This window comes from Ascaphus truei, chromosome 3 (assembly GCF_040206685.1).
Source record: "Ascaphus truei isolate aAscTru1 chromosome 3, aAscTru1.hap1, whole genome shotgun sequence".
In the NCBI taxonomy this organism is placed as follows: Eukaryota; Metazoa; Chordata; class Amphibia; order Anura; family Ascaphidae; genus Ascaphus; species Ascaphus truei.
In genome coordinates, this window is record NC_134485.1 from 31,488,151 (window position 1) to 31,508,006 (window position 19,856).

The following is a 19,856-nucleotide window of genomic DNA, read 5'->3' on the forward strand; positions in this document are numbered from 1 at the left end:
TCAGCATAGAGGATAATTAAACCCAAAAGATGTTATTAGGTCACCTAGAGAGTGTATACAGAGAAAAGAGAAGAGGTCCCAGGACAGAGCCCTGGGGTAACCCCACAGAGAGATCAATAGAGGAGAAGGAGGTGTTAGCAGAAGAGACACTGAAAGTACGATGGGAGAGGTAGGATGAGATCCAGGATAGTTATCTGTCTGGGTAATGCTGGCAGATAAAGAACGAGAGAATTGTGATTCACAATATACTTTCGTCTTCTCACACGAGATTATACAAAACAAAAAAGCATTAAAATAGTATTTTATAATACTCATACATTTTTTAAATGATCTACATGAAACCTATTCAACATGCCACCGTCATTAGTTCACTTGCAAAGTGGAAATGCTGCTGCATACTAAATAGGACAAATAGATTTAACACACCTTTACCCCTCAGCAGTTCAGCTTTGCGCTGTTCCCTCTCCTTTCTAGTACAACAGAGCAATGCTGCCACATACTCACTTTTTACAGACCTGAGAGAAGAGCTCTTTAGGGGTCACTACCCCTCTTTTTGCCCCCTGCACTTCAGTGAGGAACTGGCACATTGCCAAAGTCAGGGGTCCCGGCTGCTGCTCTAGACTCACCTCTAGATGTGTCTGGAAATAAAATGACAACAACATGTGTATCCCCCAAATATCAGGCCCATGGACATTTTATATATGCAGGTGTAGAATGCCTTAATTTTTCTATACGGCATAGGACTGTATATGTTTGCATTATGGGGGCGAAGGGATTTTTGCTCTCCCTTCAAAATATAGCCAAGTATTCTGCATTTGCCTTGAATGCACTGGATCTGTCCGCTAATTAAAGCGATATTCAGTGATAGGGGAGCGCATGTTTCATATCATATAAAGGAGAAGACATGTAATACATCATAGTGCAATATGTTCTTATAAGTAGATGGGTTATGTCTTAGGAACCTCTGAAGTGGGAACTCACATTCTTCCAGAACAAAATAAGCACTTCCAAAACTGTGGCAAAATTCTCAGAGGTTCGCAGGGGTCCTACTCAGTCCTGATGTTTAACTCAGGCAGATGTGGGGGGGGGGAGGATTTCAAATCTCGTGGGATGTGGAAGTGATGGTAGCAATGGTGGTGTAAATGTAAAGCGAGCCAACATGGTGAAATCCAGATACAAAATGGAATGTATAGATCCAAAGGTATAAAATAGACACTTACACAGTGTAGGGTAAAAGTGGGCACATAATAATATGGTGTGTGTGGAGCGCAGAACTCCCACCGCTGCCGACATCTCGCCTTTTTGTGTCACTTCCGGTTTCGACAACTTCCAGGACCGGAGGGAGGAGGATCAGGAATGCGTCTCACAGGGGCAGATGCGAGTCAGCAGCACACACCAGACACAGATTAGCTTCATCAGGAGTCATGGTGATGGCTTGAAGTCTCTGCTCTTAAATATCTTGATCGGTGCCATCATTGGGCAAAAGTTTATTGACAATAAAAAAAATTTAAAACGGAACACATCGCACGAGATTCAAAATCCCATCCCCACATCTGCCGGAGTTAAACATCAGGACTGAGTAGAACCCCTAGGAACCTCTGAGAATGTTGCCACAGTTTTGGAAGTGCTTATTTTGTTCTGGAATAATGTGAGTTCCCACTTCAGAGGTTCCTATGACATAACCCATCTACTTATAAGAACATATTGCACTATGATGTATTACATGTCTTCTCCTTTATATGATATGAAAACTGCACTCCCATCTCATCGAATATCGTTCGGCAAGGCGAACCTCCTGGACCTTTCCCCCAAGGGTTTTGAGCAGCATTTTTTCATATGCACCATTTGTCACTAATATCACTTGTCAGCTTCAGGCTGATTTTCGTATATTGACTGATTTATTGTTTATAATTTCACTTTGTCGTCACACCACTGCCATTCAGCGTTATCATATTCACAACACTTGCACACTTTGCTTTTTGGTGTTCACTCCATTAAGGAGTACCCTTACCATTTGTTTTGGCACGCCAATTAAAGCAGCATAATAGGCTGCAGTGCCCTTAAAAATTCTTCTTATTTTTTATTACAGGATCGAAGCAGGGTGTCTCTGGAGCGGAACGGTGTAAATTTCAGGTCCAGGAATTCCCTGCTTCCAGAGATAATTACATCTGTAGGTGCTGCCGGTATCCCTGTGAAGTTTAAATGTCCCGGTCACACTGGCCAATAGGAAGCCGAACCAGATGATGTCACGGCTTCCTATTGGCCTGCAGGACATTTAAAGTCGCCATGTTAGGCACACAGTTTCTCTGACTGCAGCGATACCGGCCCCGCTACAGAGGTAAGTATCTCTGGAAGCAGGGGTTTCCCCAAGCTGAAATTAACACAGTTAATGCAGCCTGTTCTTCTGCTTTAAACCAATTACATTTGACGGTAATGATGTCTGTTGGAGTAAAAATGTAATACTTAAAAATCTAATCTTATACATTATAATATCTATTTATAAAATGTTTTACCAGCAGCAAGTATTATATTGAGAGTTACCTCATTTTCAAGTATGTCGTGAGCACAGAGTTATGATGACAATACATGGTTAAATGAAATTAACATTATACTTAAAGACCTTTCATGGACAAGTTAGAGATAAAATATGTTATGGGCGAATGTAGTCCTCAGGGGGAAGTCGCATATCGCGACGAAACGCATAGGAAAGTAGCTAGCATTTGACTTTCATTGTACACAACTCATATTTTGAGCAATTCTATCTTTCGCTCGCCTTGGAGCCAGTCCGTTTTTATTACTCTTGGAACTCTGATGCAGGAAGTCTGACTGCCGTGTCAGCATCCTATAGTATCGGTGGACACATACTCTCGCGGGATTTAGAACCAGGGGGAGACCGGGTGCGCGCGCACCCTCCTGGCATCCACGACAGGAGTGTGTTGGACACCACACACGGCAGCTATCCACGGAGGCTCCATCGGAGATTATATACATATATATATATATATATTAGTATGTACATATTTATTACATCATAACACAGCACCATCATTTTATCTATTTGAGGATTTGTATAAGAACAGCCAACCTCACTTCTGAGTAATATATTATAATGCAAGATATCTGAAAAATAAACAAAAAAATTAACCTGTACTACCTGCATGGTTTAATGAAATCAAGTTAACTTAACTGTATTTAAGAAGATGAAATACAACCAAATAATACCACTTACAGATAGTGAAGAGTCAGGCAATTTAATTGTCAAAGTTTGTCCAGCCATTCGAACTTCATTCAGAAGTTCTCTCAGAGTCGGTGTCTGGGATAAGTTCTTTATATGCAGCAAGACGGCAGGGGAAAAAAACGTTTGAAATGTAAAAATGTGAACCACGATGCCACAACAATGTTCCTTGTTTACACACAAGATTTTATTTTTCCCACCACTACATAAGTTTCTAAAACAAAACACAAATACCATCTTTGCAGTCAACACAACAAATAAAAACGTCCCATCTTCTTACCCAAAAAAGAATTACCCCTATATTCACATTCTATTAGGAGGGAAGTGTGCAAACACGATCAACCTAAAAAATGACGGCTATTAATATTAAGTCACTGAGAGCGCTTTTTTTTTTCCAGGTACAGTATAATTATAAACTAAACTTACCTGCATCACAGCATTGAAAAAACAGGTGTTTCCCAAATTACTAAGTCCTTTTACAGTAGCCTCTTTACTGCTACTCCGGGTTGGTGTTCCTATGTCTTCTTTAGCCAGGCTATTGGTATCTTCTTCCTTGGGAAGAGCTTTCATGTCTTTCTCAACCTTGTTTTCATGGTTACTCACTTCTTGCTCCATTGAAACTGTAATTGAAGAACAGTAAGGTAGCTTCAGCAGCATCACCTCTGTATTTGGTAAAACATGGTTCAACAATTGCTCCTCTGAATACCACCAAAAGCAGTGGACACATTTTAGCACAAGGGTGGCCAACTGCAGTCCTCAAGGGCCACCAACGGGCCAGGTATTAGGGATATCCCTGCTTCAGAACAGTTGGCTCAATCAGCGGATCAGTCTTCGACACAGCCACCTGTGCTCAAAAAGGGATATCCTGAAAACCTGACCTGTTTGTGGTCCTTGAGGATTGGAGTTGACCACCCCTGTTTTAGCCCAATGACTTCAATCATAGGTACGCCCGCACCTGCTTTTTTTCTGCCACTTTCCAACTGCAAGTCACAAAGATTAGTGTTCTGGGCCAAGTTTCTATCTTCCTGGCAAACAGACAGGTGGCATCTTGTACAAAATCTAGCAGAAAATAGCAAACCCTGTTAGGAGATCCTGCCCTTTTGGCTGAAAGGACACAAATAACTTATGTGAGAAGGAAAGCAGAGAGTCTTTGTAGAAGACTGCTGGACTTGTTGAAAGATTATCCTACCCCAGCTGGGAGGGGCTTAATTCCCTATTCATGTGTACTGGCGCAGAAGGTCTGTAGAAATTCAAATGGTTTAATGCAGTGCTAAGTTATCGGTGGAGAACCCAAGTCAATGAATACCAAATATGGGTCTCGTGCAAATTAGTTCATGGAATCTGTGTAGTTGTTGAGTTTGTCTTCACAATTAACGGATTAAAGAAGAATGGGATTTCAACAACAAAAAAAGTTCAAAGAAACCTGTATTACTTATAATGTTAGACAAAACAAACCCAAAGATACAGTAAATCTAAACTCATTTCCATATTTTACCACTTTGTCTTCCTTAACAGGTATTCAGTAAAGAGTTATAGGTCAGTGAATCATATGGTGCAGGACAACATCCAGTCTGTTAAAAAGGTGCACTTCACCAAATATAACCTATTTTGAAAAGAAGTTCAATGTGATGCCCTGTAAAGCAGATAACCTACCTCTATTTTTTTTTTCTTCGTAGCTTTTCATTTTATTTCATTTTATTTTAATTTAAAAAGGCTGAAGGTCTGCAGTATAGTATTCAGATGCTGTTTATACTCACTTTATTTACTCCACCAAGCAAAACAGAGCCATTTTCCATGCAGACTACAAAGGTTTTATTTGACATTTTCTCAGATAAGGTTCTCGGATAAGTCTACTAATGTCACTGAAAGTCACATTAGAAGAAGTGAAACAAGTGATCAGGGAAACAAGAGAGATGAAAGCCGACACTATTGTGACAATCTAAGAAAAAAAAAGTGCCTAGTATTGTCTTTATGTAGGCTCAATGGCAGCACATCCTCTTTGGGGATAACCATTTTGTACATTGGAAGGGTCAGCTGGACTTTTTGTAGGCGGAGAGAGTAAAGGCAGATCATTCCTCCTCCCGACATATTACTACTACCAAATGAACAAAATAAATAACGGTAGTGGCCATGCCTCATCTAGACCAAATACCCAAATAAACCTCAACCCTCAAAAGAAAGGGGGATTGGGCCTACATGAAAAGAAAATTACAGTGAGCAAAGATTCCCATTTCTGGGGATCTCCCATGGTGGTACATTATGTGACGCATCATAGCAGTACCCTCCCACAAAAAAATTTGGACTGGGAAAACTAGACTACTACAGTAAGCAGCACTCTTCTGAATGCGGTTTGCAAAGCAGAGAAAACTTTGAGCATTTAAAAATAACATTTAAAAATAAAAGAAGTATTGGCCCATATAGTCGCTTAACAAAAGAAGCCCTAATTTAAGACGCCATGACCATTGTTGAATGGGTCCTCAGTACAGTAAGAGGAACATACTGAGCTGCCAAGTACGTCTTCCGTATACAATATCCATCTTGCAATAGAAGCCGCTTTACGTTTTGTTAAAGTTTCCAAAAAGAACAAAAAGCCTGCCAAGATTTTCAGAAGGATGTTGCTTTTTGAGCAACAGTGGAATGATCTCACCACATCAAGCATCTTAAGTTCTTTCTCCTTATAATTCTCGTGGTCTGCACAGAATGAGGCCAAAAGTATTTCTTGATTTTAGGTGGAACTCAAAAACCCCTTTGAAAGCAAAAGATAGGCCTGGGGACAGCACTGCTTTACCCTTGTGCTGGTAGGGTTCCCTGTAGGATTGGGCTGGAATCTCACTTACCCTCATTGCCAAGGTGATTGCAACAAGAAAGCCCACGTTTAAAATGTCAACATTTCCCATGACACAGACTCAATGGGTTCAAAGGGATCCCGACAAAGCGGATTAGATTCTAGAAACACGGTCCCCCAAGATGTATTTTAGGCTTTACAGGTAGTCAAAAATGTTTTCCGGATGACGGTTTATAAAAAAAAAAATTGGGTGAATGTGACCACATGTTATTTGAAGCCAAAACTTGAACTTTAATGGTTTTAAAAATAGAACTTTAAAAAAACATTTTTTTAAAAAGGAGGCTGTACCCTATGGTGTACTGATGAGGTTAAGAACATTCTTGCTTTTAAAAAGGGTGTCCACCGGCTACAGGGAGTAACCATTATTTAGTAATCTTGTCCTTTATTTGGGTCTGGATGGGAAACTGGACCCAGTGTCAAAAAAGTGTTGAAACAGAGGGCAGGCTCCAGGGTGGTCACACATACTCTCCTGACTAGATCCACAAACCAGTCTCCTCAGCAATAATCATATGATCGCTACGAATTTTGCTTTGCACCTCCTTATTTTGTTGACAGCTAGTGGAATCATAGGTATTTAAGGAAAGATCTACGTGAAGGTGAAGTTCCATGGTTTAAACATGGCATCCACTGCCCATGTGTCATAAAACCAGAATTCGTGCAAAGAACATTTTGATCGGTTGCCATAAAAATCAATAGGTGGCCTCACATTTTACAGATGAGCTGGAATATGTCCTGATTGAGGTCATGCTCTTCTGGTGTTATTTGGATTCTGATATGTTCTTCTCTACCCATTTGAATACTCGGCAGTAGTGATGGGCGAATGTGACCAAGTTCGGCTCTCAAAACTTTGACAAACTTTTCTATTTCTTTACAAAGCCACAAAAGTTAATTTCAACATTTTGTTATCTTAAAATTGTGCAAAAGCCTGCAAATTTCACCTAAGGCCCGGGCCATAGAGGGGGGGGAGCCGTGCTGAGGCGCGCGGACGCTGAGGCTCGCCTGCAGAAGCTGGGCGATTTCATGCCCATACAGGCGAGCCAGTGTCCGCGATCGGAGGTGGGGGGAGACTTAGGGAGGCGGGGCAGTGACGTCGCTGGGCCAATCGCCCGCGACGCACTGACGTCGACGTCACGGCGCCGTGACGTTGACGCAGCCCCACTCATTGGAGGTTTTCAGCCGACAGCGCGCTGAAAAACAGCTTGGCGCTCGGCTGAAACCTCCAACTCCTCTGCACGCCAGCAGACGCTCGCGTGAGCCCCCTCTCAAGGCATCCTCATTGAGGATGCAGGGGCTCAGCGCGGAGCGTCCGCACGCCTCAGCACAGCCTGTCCATCTATGGACACGGCCTAAGTGTCTATTTCCTTGTTTGTTTTGCGGCAAGGTTTTTTTTTTGTTCGCTTTTTTTCCCATTTTCAAACGAATTTGGGAAAGGTGGAACTTGTGAAGAAATACTATTTTGCAGCAGAATCAAACTATAGCAAAAGGTTCACCCATATTCATTCAGCATGCTTTTCTCGGCATTTAGAGGCTCGTATCGTCTTTCTTGTTCAAGTATGCCACTGCTAGATCATTTTCCGAATAGATCTTCTCCGCCTTTCTTTCTACCGGGGAAGATCCGGCTCTTGTTGAACTAAGGACCGCTCTTATCGAGTACATTAATGGGCATGGTCTTAAGCACCAACCACGTGCCATGAAATAGTGAAAATGTTCACCCAACCTAGTACACTAGCATCTGTAGCAAGGGTTGCCCATCGTGTTGCTTTAGGCTGCGCTTATAGTGACTTGCGACGGCGCTCCGAAACAAATACATTTACTCCGTCGCAAGCGCTTATAGTAAGCACGACGGAGCGACCAAAAATTTTGAAGCCGGGTCTATTTGATTTTTTTAGAGACAGTCGTCACATGTGACTGTCTCTAAACCAATCAGAGACCACGGCCCGGCCCCTTTCGTGACGTCACTGGCCTTGTCGCCAGCGACGTCGCTTCAAATCAAAACTATAACTTTCCCTGGTGGCGACGGCATCGGTCGCGTCACCAGCACTATAAGCGCGGCCTTAGGGATCTTTTCTGAGAGAGTGGCTTGGTCTTCCCACCAAAGCAGAGAACTTCTTGGAGCAACGGAAACCTGGCAGCTCAGATCTTTCTGTCCCAAGACACTAGCAATGCATTTTGAAATGATTGAATGTGGAGTTTTGGCCCAAGTAACTGCTCGGCATTACAGCAGCAATAGAGGCAATCTCATTTCTGCAATTACTGATATCCAAAAAATCTGGCGACTAATAATGGCTTGGATTCTCTTCAGGAAAACCTACGCCTTGGCCGTGCCCAGGATAACTCCCAGGAACACAATCTGCTGTTTAAAATCAAGTAAACAAAAAAACACACCTCTTCCTCAAATTAAAAAAAATCCCCCAACCATGGCTTTGCAACCCCAGAAGGGTGAGGGGAGCCAGGTCTCAGGAAGGACAACAGCATCAATTCCTAGACGTCAGTTTTACTGCAACAACTATGGTCCGCATTGTGAACATCCTGGAAGATGTGGTTAGAGCGAAGGGAAGTACCTGATACTGGCAGTGTAGACCCCCCAAAGCAAAGCAGAAATATTGGTGATGACAAGCACGGATCAGCACATGCAGATATGCATCCTTAAAGTTGATTGACACAAAAATCTCGTGGTTGAACGACTGCTACCACTGTTCTGAGAGGCTCCAACTTGAAGTGATGCACTCAATTGAAGAACTTTAGAAACTTTTAGGTTTAGAGATTATCGAAAACATTCATCCAACTATGGCACTAGGAATAAGGTTTGAATATAAACCTTCCCCTTTGACCAAGAGCTATGCCTTTAGAGTATTTGTGGGTACACAATGATCTTTCCACTGTCTTTTTTTTTTTTTTTGGAACTCTATAGCGTAGCCCTTTACGATAACCGATCTCACCCACTTGTCTTATGTGGTTTGAAATCACTCTCTCTAGAAGTGAACTATTCCACATACTAGAGAATGGTTCTGAAAATCTTCAGGTCTGAAAACCTCTAGAGCTTGCAGGAAAAATACTTATTTGGTCTTTCTGGAGGGAGTGTCAGAAATAAAGCAGAGTGCTATTCAAGACCTCATTCCTGGACTATAAACTCTTGTTTCCCTAAACTAAAGCCAATGACATCGTCACAAATGGATCTTCTATATTTTCTGTCTTGAAAACCAATAGGTAACCTGTTAATCTTTTATTCAGAGAGGATTTAAGTAAAATAGTCTGCATGTTTAAGGTTCTCTCTAAATGGAAGGGAGCATATTTAAAGATGTGGTATCAGTTACCCAGCATCCCAACCATAAGAATCTTCTTCCTGGTGCCAAAAGGGCCATGAATCTGGCTGATGGCCTTATTGCATCCATAAATACATCATAATGAATATCTAATGCCAGATTCGGATTCAGGAATATCTTCAAAATAGACTTCGATATACCGGAATGGAGATCCTTCTCCGATGAAGTCAACCATACCCCGAGACCTCTAGAAACAGAAACATTAGCCCTTGCCGATTTACAGGATATTGCAAAAGTGGTAAAATATCTCTACAATGCCCACTTTATATTTCTGTTCATATCATGCAAGGCAGAGGGATTATCAACTGGAATATTTATTCCTGTTACCGCCGCATCCACTCAATTAGTAAAATCCCAAGCATTCATATCCTCTCAAAAAAAGGATACATCTGCAGAAAACATCTGGTTATTGAAAGTCTTCTTTCAGGAACTGCACACGTCGTCAAATAACAATGAAAACATAAGAGTAAACTACAAAGCAAAATACTGCCATATACATTACACGAGGAAGTGCGTCCCATATGGACATGGGCACCCTGCTGATGATTCTACAGGAAGCCAGCCAGAAGTCTTGAGGCTTCGTGGATAAAAAGATGGCCCTGCCCCCATCCTCACGTGACAACCAACCATCACCATCCAGTGCATCAGGTGGCTTCCAGACTCAAAGTGACCACCACGCAGAGCTCTCTAGAAACCATCTGCAGGTAGGTCCCCGCAGAGAGCTCAACCATCTACCTTCAGGTATAGACAAAATTACTTAAAGTGGTGAGGAGGAATGGTCTGGAGACAATCCACCTACAAACAATCCTACCAATATACAGGATGGCTATCTCCCTACAATGTATCTGCTACCATGGCAGAAGCCAAGGAATCAAAAAACAAACAGAGTAGGAACTGCCCCTCTAACATCAAGTACAGTAAAATCCAAGGTAGAAATAAACTAGAACTTAAATCACTTATGTGCCAGTGTCCAATTTCTGGTTTATTTATTACCTGCAAAAACCATACTGCAAGGAACTCTTGGTTACTTTCAGATGAACGGTCACATAAACCCTTAAAAGTACAAAAAAAAAAAAACACAAACTATTGAAGTATTTCACAATCAAGTACGTGATCAGGGTAGAGAAAGGAAATAAAGACTATTTGTTCAGGAAAAGATCTTGCACTGGCCAGGGATATCTGCATTTCGACATGCAGAGTACAAGTTCATTTTGGAAAAACATCTAGTTTACAGTGGAAAAGACATTCTCTCAGCAAAAGAAAAATTCAGATCATATTTATATAGGAGCTGACCGTGTAATTCTGAAATTGCCACAACAAACTGTAGGCCAATACAAATAGCATGTGGGTAGGTTTTGGATTAAATACATGTTTTAAAGACCTTCGTTTACCCTTCAGTTATTGATTGTAATCATCAGCGTTAGAACAGGCACAAAATACATTTTCTTCCACCCTTAATAGCTGCCCCTCTTCTTCTGAACATTAAAAACATTTTTGTTTTTAAATAAAATATTTCATTTGGGAAAAACTGTGGCAGTTTAATCTCAGCAAAAATTATACAGAGACAGGTATATAGGTAAATACATATCAGTAAATTTCAACTGAGGTAACTGTTATATTTGATAAAAGCATGGGTTTTTCCTTTTACGGTCTAAAAAAAAAAATAATAATAATAATATGTTTCCCAGTCATACCTTTAGCAATTATGGTTAAAAGGACCATTTAGCTTGATAAAGTTCAAATGATTTACTCTGTACACAAAGAGGTAGCATTATTAAATTACTTTAAAATCAAAACATAAAGAGACGATTGAATGACTAGTTTGTTGCCTGCAAAATTGGACATGGCAAAAGTTTTATCCAATTCGCCTGAATGTTGTTCAGGTGAGAAAGGTGATATAAAATGCACGTTAGAGATTTGATTGCAACCCAACAAATACTAATTGCTCTACTTTACTCCTGGCACTGTCCAGTGTCGTAGCCTCTACTGTACATACCTGAACTAGGAGGCGTTTGGACATTAGCTTTGGCTTTTTTTTGGATATATTCCACCAGCTGACCTAGCCGACTGGAATTGATATAGGGAACCTCGTTATCACACAGGTAGCACCTATTGGCACAAAGAGAAAAGCAGAAAACAAATTACATGTTAAGTTCAAAAATAGAAACTTGTTTCACAATGTTACCATCATTTTCCTTTCCCGAGTAATATTCTATGGCAGTGGGCACCAATGGGTTAAATTCCACCTTCTAGCTGGGATAAGACAAATTAAAGACTTTCACCTGTGGGAGGCCCTACATAGTCACTCCTTCTGCTCACAGGTAGTCTTGTATTTCTTAGCTGAAACATATAGTAATACATCCTGATGGCTTTGGGTCGGGCGCTTGTTGCGCACTATGATGGAATATTACTCAGGAAAGTAAAATTGCGGTAAGATTATTACATAGTAGATGAGGTTGAAAATAAATAAATAAACGACATGCGTTCATCAAGTTCAACCTATGCTAAATTTAGACAACAGATACTATATCCTATATCTATATTTCCTTATTGATCCAGAGGAAGGCAAACAAAAAACCCCAGTGACAATCATCCAATGATATCTCATAAGGGGAAAAATACATTCCTTCCTGACTCCAAAATTGCAATCGGATAATTCCATGGATCAAAATCCTTCCCATGTATACTTATTTGGTATATCCCTGTATACCTTTCCTTTCTAAAAAAGATGTCCAACCTTTTTTTTTTTAAATCTATTGTATCTGCCATCACAGTCTCCATGGGTAATGAATTCCACATTTTAACTGCCCTTACTGTAAAGGACCCTTTCCTTTGTTGCTGGTGAAATCTCCTTTCCTCCAACCTAAAGGGATGACCCAGTGTCCTTTGTACTGCCCGTGGGATGAATAGTTCTTTTGAAAGCTCCCCGTACTGTTCCCGAATATATTTGTATATAGTTATCATAGACCCTATTAGACGCCTCTTTTCTAATGCAAATAAATCTACTTTAGCTAGCCTCTGCTCAGAAGTTAGATTGTCCATCCCCTTTATTAACTTGGTGGCATTTCTCTCAATAGTTCCATAATGTCTTTTCTGTTTCATTCCCCTCCCCCCTCCATCCTAGTTTAAAATCTCCAACCTTTTTAACATTCTCCACCCCTAGCACAGAAGAGCCCTCTTCATTGAGGTGCAATCCGTCCAAAGCATAAATTGTGAAACATTTTTCCATTATATTGAGTATCTCCATGACAGTGGGCACCAATGGGTAATGCCCAAGAAGTACCAACTGGGATGGGTAATAAATAAATCATACAAAGAGATAGATAATGCATACATTTTTACAATTTACAACCCCTCTTGCCGTACTTTACGGCCAAAGCATGAGTCTGTTGAGGCCTGGACATCTAAGAGATAGAACTTAATGAACATGTTTATACTGCAGCTCTGCAAAGTTCTAAAGGAGAAGCCTTTGCTGCCCATGAAGAAGCCATGGATCTGGTGGAATGTGCTTTTAGTGCTTATGGAGCCTGCCTGTGTTGCACAATGTAAGACTTTCTCATGGCTGCCGTGATCCATCGACAAGATTAGCCGTTGAAGCAGCTTGTCCTTTTCTTTTCCCTACAGGAAGGACAGACTATGACTTTCTGAATGGTTCTGTTCTGGCCAGGTTCTGTTCTGGCCAGATATAGATTTTTAGACATCTGACAACATCTAAATCAATGTAAAAGTTGCTCTTTAACATTTGCTGGATTCGGACAAAATGAAGGAAGGATAATTTCCTGGTTTAAATGAAAAAAATTATACAACTTTTGGCAAAAACTGAAGTACTGGCCTGAGTACTACTTTATTTTGATGGAACAACAAGAATGGTTCCTTTCTTGAGAGAGCTTATAGTTCACTTATTCTACGAGCTGATGTAACCGCTACCAACAAAATCGTTTTCCACATTAAGTTTGTAAGCGAGACCTGCTTGAGAGGCTCAAATGGTGTCTTTGTGAGCACCTGTTGAACTAGAGGCAAATCACACGAAGGGAGTGGCACTCTAATTTTAGATTTTATTCTGGGAGTTGACTGCAAAAATATGATATTAAATCCAGTGTGGTCAACTGTTTGCCGACAAAGCCGACACTTGAACTTTCAAGAAGCTAGCGCCAAGACCTAGGTCAAGTTCCTTCTGCAAGAATTCCAATATCGATGGATTTAAGTAGTCAATATGTTCTATACGGCATCACTGATAAAAACGTTGCCATATTCTATGGTAGGTTGGAGCGGTAGAGGCCTTTCTTGCCTGCATTAAGGTTATGACTCTTTTTTTAGATGGGCCCCACCTGTGTAACAGTCACCACAACCTCCATGCCGTTAAAAACAGGCTTTGTGGTTTGGAATGATAAATTGGTTCGTGATAGGAGATGAGGAGATACCGGTAATTCCCATGGCTTATCTTTTACCATGCTAACTAGCAAGGGAAAACATGTTCTGCGTGGCCATCTGGCCCACCAAACTACTTTTATAGTGGAGAATAGTATGCCGATTATCTTCATACAGTCTAGAGCGTGTATGTGGTCGCTGTTTCTGATGGATTTGAAGTCTGTCATTGGGAAGAACTCCTTTTGCTTTGTAGAATTAAACTCCCAGGAACCTTAGATTTTGAGAGGGGTTGAGATGACTCTTGGCTTCGTTTAATCATCCATCCATGTCATTTTAGAAAATCCATCATCCTTGCAAATCTCTGTCCTATGCCTTTATGAATATATTGTCTAGATAATGAAAAATTTGTATCATCTCTTTCCTTAACTCTGCAACCAAGGTCACTAATACTTTTGTGAAAGTTCTTGTCGAGGTTACGAGATCGAAAATAAGCACAGTTCATTGATAATGACTCTGGCCTACTGTAAACCTTAGATATTTTTGATGAGGGATTGCTATAGGAATGTGAAAGTAGGCATCATGCAGATCCAAAGAGATCATTCAGTCATTGTGATCTACAGCCAAGATAATTGTACTTGGGGATCCCATCCGGAACTTTACTTAAAAGGATTGCCCTGAAAGTATTGTTCTTCTTCAGTACTAGGAATAGTACTGAGTAGAAACCTTTGGTGTGATGGAACAGGCTTGCTCTGTTCTAGAGTAAACAGTTAAAAAAAAAAAAAATTAAAGGCTAAAGAAACTTCCTTGTTTCTTGGACTCTTGGAACTACCAAAATTGGTTTTTGGGAACTGTCCAAAATTCCAGAAAATAGTCTTGGATAACTATAGTGAGCACCTATGAGTCTGACTGTGTCCAAGCATCTTGGAAAGAACGGATTCTACGACCAACCCAAGACAACTGGACCTCTCGTTTCATGCGAATCTAAAGCCTCTGAAGGGAGCACGCAAAAGGTTACTCTGCTCTCCACTCCAGGGTGCCGATCTTGCGAAGCCCCAGCATGGCCTATAGGCTGTCATATCACTGCTATTGAATCCATCTGTTTAAGTTGTAAAATTGGAAAAACGTCCTGGTCTTCTCTCTTAAGGCAAGAAATACTCCTTCCTACTGATGCTTTTTCAATTACGGTATCCAATTGTTTACCAAACGGTAGTTGACCTTCAAAGGGCAATACACAAATGTTATTCTTAGATGCGGAATCCGCACTCCATTGTCTAAGTCAGAGCGCTCTTCTGGCCGCTACCGACAACACCGTAGACCTAGCAGAAAGACTGACCAAGTTCATTGATGCTACAGCAATTAATTCTGTGACTAGTTTCATTTCTGAAAGTGCATTGATAAAAGATCTTCCATTTAACTCCTTTTTCAAGAGCTTGCTCTAAATTGGAAATTCACAATTTCATTTCGGTGGATATTGACATAATTACCACTGCAGGTCTACATGGTGCACTGCCGCTATGAAGTATTTCCTGACAGCGTTTTCTATTCGTCTAGCGTTTTCTATTCGTCTATCCATAGGATCTCTGAAAATAGCATCATCAACCGGTAAGGTTGTCTTCCTGGCGATCCGAAAATATGGCCACGTACACCTTTGGTGGACGGTTCCAGAATTCCACATCCAGTTCTTCAAAAGGATACATTTTGGAGAATTTCTTTGAAATTGACACCTTTGTGTCTGGTAGAGAACACTCTTTATTTAATTAACTCACCATGTCATGTACAAGGAATGCTCTAGGTTCCCTGTGTGTTGACCAAAAAATCCTATTCTTTGATTCTGTAGGTGGAATCAAGTCATCAATCTCTAAGACGTGGAAGTATCACCACCACACAAAGGAATTAGATAGGGAAAAATGGTGACAAAAACGTCACTCAAGTTTATCAAATTTCACTGAACACCTAGATGGGATGAATATGTTGTCCAATTATCAGTTTGTTTGTTGTGACTAAATGTCACAATAGTAGCCACACTAGTGGCCTTTATAACATCCAGTGAATGGTAGAATAGGCCTTCCTCTTCCGTTCCAGACAACGGGAGTGGGTCACAACAATGCGATCGCAACATATTCTGTAGACATACTGGTACTGGAAGTGCTAACGTTTGTCTACTTGTTTGAGACAAGTGGAAAATTGGTGATAACGTGTGGTGGTGATACCATAGCTATTGAGGAATCTCTGCCGAAGCAGAGCCGTCAATTACCGCTCTGCTTACTAAAGTCTCTCCCCAATATACATTGTGTATTGCTATGCAAGGCATTGTGAGTCATTGACAGCTCTGCTTCTAAGGAGCATCTTCAGCAACTGCATTTTGTTCCTGCCTTGGCCCCAGTGGTTAACGAATGTAATCCCATGGAGGCAAGTTACTTTTTTCGAGCTCTGATAAAAATAAGTTAAAAACCAGAAATATTTATTTAACACTACAAGCTGGAATTAACGTACCAAACACTCCACATGTCGAAATTGAGGACCATACAATGCGGTTCTGACCGTGGGGTATTGTAATGCTTCAGTGCATGCTGCTGTTCAGAATTTCTGCCACAACCCTTTAAAAACAAAGAAACAATGAGAATGGTTTGCAAACATGCTTATCTGCAGTCAGAAGAGACTTCCTGCTGCTTATTCTAGTTACCATTACAACTGTAGTCATAGGATTTAGCAGTCAGAGGACTGTGGTAGGACTAAAATGTGTAACATGTTAATGGCAGAGGGGGGGGGAATGCTCCCTAAAGAATGGGCCACATAGCGCTGCAGACAAACTAGAACTCTGTATATAATGATAAGAAAAATAGAAAGGATTTTTTTTTTGTAAAACGTGGGTACTTGTTATGTATTAATGTGTATTTAAAATCTTTTATGTAAATGTATATAGGATTGTTTTTAATGATATTCCTTTGAGAGCATTACATTTAAAATCCTGTGTTTTTAGAAATAAATCAGTTGTATAGCATTAGATAAACCACACTGCACTCTTATTTATTTCATTCATTATGCTCTTTTTAACGTATTAAGCTTTCTTGGGTTGCTATAGCCACTATTCAGAAAAACACAGCACTTCCTCTTTTGAAACAGGCAGCCGTTTTAGGTGCTCGGGGAAAAAGGATCTTTGCCGATCGATCACGGGAGAACGGATCGATTAGATCATTACATTGCAAAGAACTGCTGTATTTACTAAAACAAAATGGCAAGAGATCACGCCCTTTTAAGTTACGTATCCGATGGGACTATAAAAACAAGAGAGGGGGTACTCAAGAAGTATCTGCATCCTTAGTGTGAGAGGCTAGTTTTTACAGACACTGACGAAAAAATAACAGAAGACTTCAATAAGCAGTCTGGGTATGTGGGCGAGACCATTATTACCACAGGGACATTCTGATATACTGCTTGAGGTACCTTGCGTATCCTTTCAGTATTTTTTCAGCTGTATAATTTGCAAGACTCGAGCAGACTGGGTTCAATTCCCAAGTAAGCTCTCTACATTGAGGCCAAATTGTGTTTTCAGCACCTTGCAAATAAATTGATATATTTTAAATTTTTAAATACTACATTCTACAGCTAACAAACAGCTCTTACATCCAGTACAAGATTAGGATGCACTTATTTTAGCTCTGCACCGCTGTAAGAAATGTTATTTCCCCCTAAAATTATGAATGAGTGATGATTAGAAGACAACCTTTGGAGGGATATCTTAGGAAGAAAAGGAAATATGGCAAATTTAGTCTGACACTAGAATAAATTCTGAAGATCTTGTTACATAGGATACATGTCAGAATCTTCTGTATTTTAAGTAAGAGAGGTATGGCTAATTTATTCTAACAAGCAGAATTTATGGATAGACAGATGCAATACGGCTATCTTGAGAGGTCTGGGGAAAGGCCAGCGGGAGACAGGCAGGTTGCTATGGACAACTGATGATATGCTGAGGTAATCATTTTGGATGAATATAAGGTTATTCCCTTGAATTGAGGATGGGCAGTTCCCTATCAGTTATGACATCAGTTTGAAGCTGTAGGACACATATAGATGCAGTATTTGGTCATAGTATTGGAAGGAGGAAGGGCTGACTAAGGGATATTCTCTGGATAAATACTAACAGATGTAGTTAAGGAATAGGAGAGGATTACACCAAGAGAGAGGAGCCAGGTTTAACATCACGATACCAAGATCAGGCAGGAGGTTTTACATTGACAAAAGAATAATTATGCAACCATCTTTGAAGATATTATAACTTATTTGACGTCACCACCATTTTTGTATGCAAGTATTTATCTTCAGAATAAACGTTTCTAAAACTGGAATGCAGAGTTCTATTATCCTGAAGCAATCTTTAGAAAACACAAAGGACATTTTACAGCCGCTAATATAGTGTTTATAGTCATTTGAGACTTTGGAATTTGTCCTAGTTTGTTTTTTGTAGACATATGAACATTGAGACACACACACACTATTTTGTTACATAGGTCCTACTTATATATTTGCACTTTACATTAGTCTTTACTCTGTCACATACAGTAACTTCAGAGAAAACTTGATTCCATCTGCAGTGCAGTGCTGGCTATTAACCCTTTCCTATTTTTGTATCGCTGTATATTTTGTACTTTGGAGGTATAGATGTACTTAATGGTATAAGTTGCATTGCTATATTGGTCAAGCAACATATGAACTTTAAGCACTTTTGTCACTTCTACCATCTGGGATATTTAGATCCTTTGAGGTACTCTTGCTTGACACAGCTATACATTTCTGTATTTAATTTTTTGTTTTTTTGCCCCAAAAGACATAACCATATTACTAAAGGTAGTTCTCGGTAGCGTTTCTAAATAGGTTGTGGTCTGGGGATGGAAGAATATCTGTAATATATATATACATATATATATACATATACATATACATATAGTGTAACAGAGCAGATGGCACACAAATACAGATGAGGACAGGTGCTAGTCCCATATGAATAAATATAATCAAAGGCTCCTTACCAGGCAGACCAGAGAGTCCAGAGAATCCAGAGTAAGCACAGCAAGGAAGAGACAGCACACTTGTTAGCAAAAAGAATTGTATTAGAATAGCAGGCACATACACCAACGTTTCGGTCCTAAGAACAGGACCTTTATCATCGAGCACTCCCTTGATAAAGGTCCTGTTCTTAGGACCGAAACGTTGGTGTATGTGCCTGCTATGCTAATACAATTCTTTTTGCTAACAAGTGTGCTGTCTCTTCCTTGCTGTGCCTACTCTGGATTCTCTGGTCTGCCTGGTAAGGAGCCTTTGATTATACATATACATACATATATATATATATACATAATATACACATATATATATACATATATATATATACACACATATATATATATATATATATATATATATATATATATATTTTTTTTTTTTGTACTCGTGCTGTAACCATGTGATATTTTTTCTGGCTGTACAAGTTTGTTTTTATGATCACGACATACAGAGTACCAGTTGCAGTCCGCATCGTTACGTGACCCTCTTTCGTAACATCTGTCAAAGTACAGGACTAGCACTCCACCGGTTTTTTAATATATACAAGTTACACATATTACTATTTTGATAGATATACTGTATTAGATGGGAGTGGACTGATTTATTAGACTGGTAGCTGGATTTTATTGCCGGTTTTGTAAGGAGCATCACAGGACTAAGAGAAATTCCAAGACTGCACAAGATGTTAATGAGAACAGCCTGAGCTCTAAAAAAGGCACAAGTTCCTGTCCCCAAAAACATATATCAACAATAACACGTCATAATGTCAATTAGTCTTTTAAACTTGGAACGGTGATGAAAATAAAGTTCAGCCTCTATTACCAGCCCCATTTCAAGGTTGCAGACGTGGTAGCAGAAGTTATTGGGGGTTATTTACTGAAGTCCCACAAAACTGGGTACAAGCAGCAGCGACCTGGCTTTAAGTCACCCAACACGTTACAAAAACACAGCCATTTTTATGGAAACTATACAAATGTAGACAAGTACTGTATATTGCACTCACTCATAATGCACAATATCA

General features: G+C 40.1%; 1 protein-coding gene across 4 annotated transcripts in view; it reads right to left on the reverse strand.

Annotated features, from left to right (window-relative positions):
• The window catches only part of USP16 (ubiquitin specific peptidase 16), a 49,258-nt gene that overhangs the window by 17,550 nt on the left and 11,852 nt on the right, over positions 1-19,856 (reverse strand). For all 4 annotated transcript variants that reach the window (XM_075593924.1, XM_075593923.1, XM_075593925.1 and 1 more), the window contains 5 exons: positions 16,265-16,368; positions 11,400-11,512; positions 3,662-3,855; positions 3,230-3,325; positions 505-638 (listed from right to left, as the gene is read on the reverse strand). In XM_075593924.1, coding sequence (XP_075450039.1) covers positions 505-638; positions 3,230-3,325; positions 3,662-3,855; positions 11,400-11,512; positions 16,265-16,368 — 641 coding nt within the window. The remainder of the gene's footprint in view (positions 1-504; positions 639-3,229; positions 3,326-3,661; positions 3,856-11,399; positions 11,513-16,264; positions 16,369-19,856) is intronic.